Source organism: Phalangium opilio, unplaced genomic scaffold, assembly GCF_054372755.1.
Source record: "Phalangium opilio isolate 3A_F unplaced genomic scaffold, DU_Popi_V2 ptg000013l_1, whole genome shotgun sequence".
Classification (NCBI taxonomy): Eukaryota; Metazoa; Arthropoda; class Arachnida; order Opiliones; family Phalangiidae; genus Phalangium; species Phalangium opilio.
This window is the reverse complement of record NW_028324148.1, coordinates 6,488,729-6,492,193: the sequence shown is the minus strand read 5'-3', so window position 1 is coordinate 6,492,193 and position 3,465 is coordinate 6,488,729. Positions and strand designations below refer to the sequence as shown.

Here is a 3,465-nt window from a genome sequence, read left to right as displayed (position 1 = left end):
TTACGTCATTTGAACTGTTTTAAAAATGTCTTCGTGACAGTGCTTGGCAATATCAACGTACATCAGTGAAGTGGATACAGGTTGTTTCGCAATGTAAAAGTTAGACGTAATGAAATTCGAGCTGATAGTAGCCAAAGTCATAATTTCAGTGTAAACCTCCTTGCCCTAAAGAAATACAAAAGCGATTTAAGACGTATTTTAGAATATTTTTTAATGCATTAAAATATTTTCCGTGTATTTCCTTATTTCCCAGAGTTCCTTATTGCATGGTCATAAAGCTCTTTTGTTATAACTTTAAAAGGGATATTTATTGAAATTTAGGGTTAAAGTTTCAATGCTTTATTAGTTTTAAAGACAAATTATTAATTGCAACGATTCGAGGTGAGGGGCATTTCTGGAAAAAGCGCATGTGTCAGAACTATCTCCTTTTGTTTATTACACTAACAAGTGGCACTTTCCCCTAAAATGGGTAATTAGGTGATTCACACGAAACTTCGAGCTTCATACTCCCTTGCACCATACATTAAAGAAGCTTGGTTTGTCCTTGTATAGTATCACTTTGTACATTTAAATGTTGTAACAAAATTTCAAATTCAGGAAACAGAAAAACTATTTATATCTTAGCCGTAAAATTTGCTTATTTGATCGGTTTTTGAGCAAGGATTATAAGAAAGAGGGATTTTTTGGAAGAGGAAGCTTTTCTTCTGTAAAGATAATATTTTGAAAATTTCACACACATATTTGTTTTGAAAAAAATCCAAATTATCGTGACTCATGACCACCAGGTATTTTTTAAAGGTGAGCTTTCCCTTGAAGGTGCCAATGATCTCGATGCAAAGCAGAGTTATTCCCAGAAGCCAAAAGTATTGCATTATTCGTCTAGACAAAATCTTCAAATTAACTGGAAGCTCTGTAATTAAGATTAACGTTTCATTATCTCTCTTGAATCAGGTAGGGAAAATTTTTCATACAGGGAGTGGAAGGAATAGCCTTTAGCAAAGCATTTGAAAATAGGGACCGTCTCTATCGCATACTAATTTCACTACAGTGATTAAAATTCATTCTTTTATAGTAGGAATTTTGCTATTTTCAACAGGTTTGTAATTTACAGATTAGTCAATCACGGAGAAAAAAGCAGTTTTAACTTCAAGCCATCGGAAGTGGAAAAGTTAAAATTATTTAAAACCCTCAAATTCTACCCTTGCACTGCTTATAATTTGTTACTCCGTGGTTCAGGTAAATGGCAAAATGGATTCAGTGTCCGAAGTTTAACTTATAAATTTACAATAAACAATATAAGTTCGTCAATCCAAACTACCATTAAGATAAAATTAAAATCTTGTTACTTACGTTCGTATAATAGAGAAGCCAATAAATTCCAGACATTTTTGTATATTGCGGATAGATAATTTGACCAGTTTGAACATTCCTTCGGATGACGACTTTTCACAGATAAATAATCCAAATTAGAAATCACAAACAGAAGCAAGAGAAAACAAATAGCTGACTAAAAATTGTGAATAATTCATTTTATATCATTTAGTTCAATTGTAGTAATAAAACCATTTTACTTACCGAAGTATCGATCAACATTAAAGATTCTGAGGCATTAACCCATGGTGGATTAATGGTTACTAAATATCGTGACACTGTACTGTAGATTGATGGAGTTTCTGTCCTGTTTCCTTTCATAACCAAATGTAAAGACGCTGGACGCATCCTGATACAACACTAAAAAAATTACTCTTAATCTATGTTCACACTTCCACCGGAATCGGTTCAGAGCTTGTTTTCCCAACTAGTTTTGAAACCTCTCTGTTACCAATTCAAATCAATTTGAAATTTTCAACAGCCTCGGTTCACACTTTACTATGGTTTTTTAAGTGCTGTATTCTACGACTTCCTTTAGTGTTGTGGTCTGCTAAGCTAAGTGAAAATACTCCTTAGACTAGTCTCATCCAGGGCCGGAAATAAGAAAAATTTCTTACAGGACATGTGTCCAGTGACCCCCTATTTGACTGGAAAATTTATTGGACATTGTCCACTGGCGTGTGCATATATAGTGTCGCATCTTCATAGACGCTATCAAAACTTCGGAAAATTTATTGGTCAAAATGTCCAGTTACCCCCTTAACTTTTAAAAAAATCATGGGACATTATAAAATTATATTGGACAATGTCCAGTGTCCTGTGGTTATCACCGGCCCTGGTCTCATTCCCCGCGGTAAAGCCCTAAAACTAGAAACAAGCCTCCCAAACCTACATTAAGTTGGTTCAGTAAGAAAATTAATGAAACTGCATTTGTAATTAGTTTCTGAAGTATCAGTTTTTTCACACTTTGGTAGTGTTTTGAATGGGAGGGCTATAAAATGGTTTCTCTTGTATTTTTGTACATGGCTACGAATAAAAGTAGGTGAAATAATTTTTCGCTAGGCGAAATTTCTTGGCGATAATTTATTCGCCTGAGCCTCCGTTCCCATTTGGTGCGAATTTTGAATCGATCGCTCGGGCGCCAGAGATTTTTTTAGGCTAGCGTTAAGCCTTATATTCTTTTCGTACTGTTTGGAAATGGAAATCATAAATTATGAAAAGGCTGGAAAGTTGCCTTATAGAGTTAGTATTTAAATTGTGTCTTATTTGTAAAAAGTATGTTTAATTTTTTGGATAATTTGATTATTTTCTTTAGATTTATTTCCTTTAGGAATAAGTTATTAATTGGAATTTAGTGATAAACTTCTAAAGGTTGATTGGGCGAACGTGATATAAATGTGTCTTTAATATTCATAGAGAGTTTGTAAAACTACAAACATTTGTGTAGAGTTTATTCTTAATGCAATGCTCGTGAGCTTGGATTAGGACCACCATACTAGACCGCTCCTTATTTTTGGGGTTCTTTCTCCGCCCTTTGTTGACCTCGGCTTAGGATATTGAAAGAGGCCAAGTGGGGTAGGACCGAAAGGGGGAAATTTATTTTTTCCTCAGCCTTTTTATAGAAGTTCTTGTTAATTTTTATTCGCTACCCCTTGCACTGAACCATTATTTCACAAACAAAAATTAGAATTAAAACTATTCTATGGCACTAGTCCCATCTTTTCCTGCAAATACTTTTAAAAGCACGCGAATAAAATGCTTGAAGATTGTGCTTGAGCCTGTAAAAATATGAACAGTAAAACCTCGAGCTCAATTGCCAAGAAGAAGCTTACGCTACAAGAGCGTTTTAGAAACCATTTAATTTAAGAATTAACCCAATAGTTTGTATATTAAAAACTGCGTTTTCATACACGGAAGGCTTCAAGTTTTAAAGCAAACAACGTATTTTTCTTTCTTAAATGTATAACAATCATTACAAACCGGATCTTTACAAGTCCACTCGTCGACGACGGTAACCCTGTAACAAATGACCACTTTCAAAATTTCTACAGAAAATTTTTATAACTAGATAAGAACAGTATGGGGCTCTGTGCG

The 3,465-nt window shown here is 34.2% G+C and overlaps 1 protein-coding gene across 1 annotated transcript; it reads right to left on the bottom strand.

The window, feature by feature from the left end:
* On the bottom strand, positions 1-1,719 carry LOC149708708 (uncharacterized). The gene is made up of 4 exons (XM_089864236.1): positions 1,576-1,719; positions 1,351-1,507; positions 738-910; positions 1-165 (listed from the first exon to the last, which is right to left on the bottom strand). The coding sequence occupies exons 1-4, from the start codon at positions 1,717-1,719 to the stop codon at positions 1-3; spliced, it is 639 nt and encodes a 212-aa protein (XP_089720362.1).
* Between the last annotated feature and the right edge of the window lie 1,746 nt (positions 1,720-3,465).

What these genes read in the sequence shown, in the direction of transcription:
- LOC149708708 (XM_089864236.1), bottom strand. Translation starts at nt 1,719, where the DNA reads ATGCGTCCAGCGTCTTTACATTTGGTTATGAAAGGAAACAGGACAGAA. An exon ending in TAATGTTGATCGATACTTCG is followed by an intron (nt 1,508 to 1,575) that starts GTAAGTAAAATG and finishes CACAATTTTTAG; the next exon opens with TCAGCTATTTGTTTTCTCTT. An exon ending in ATTTTTTTCAAAACAAATAT is followed by an intron (nt 166 to 737) that starts GTGTGTGAAATT and finishes GTATTTCTTTAG; the next exon opens with GGCAAGGAGGTTTACACTGA.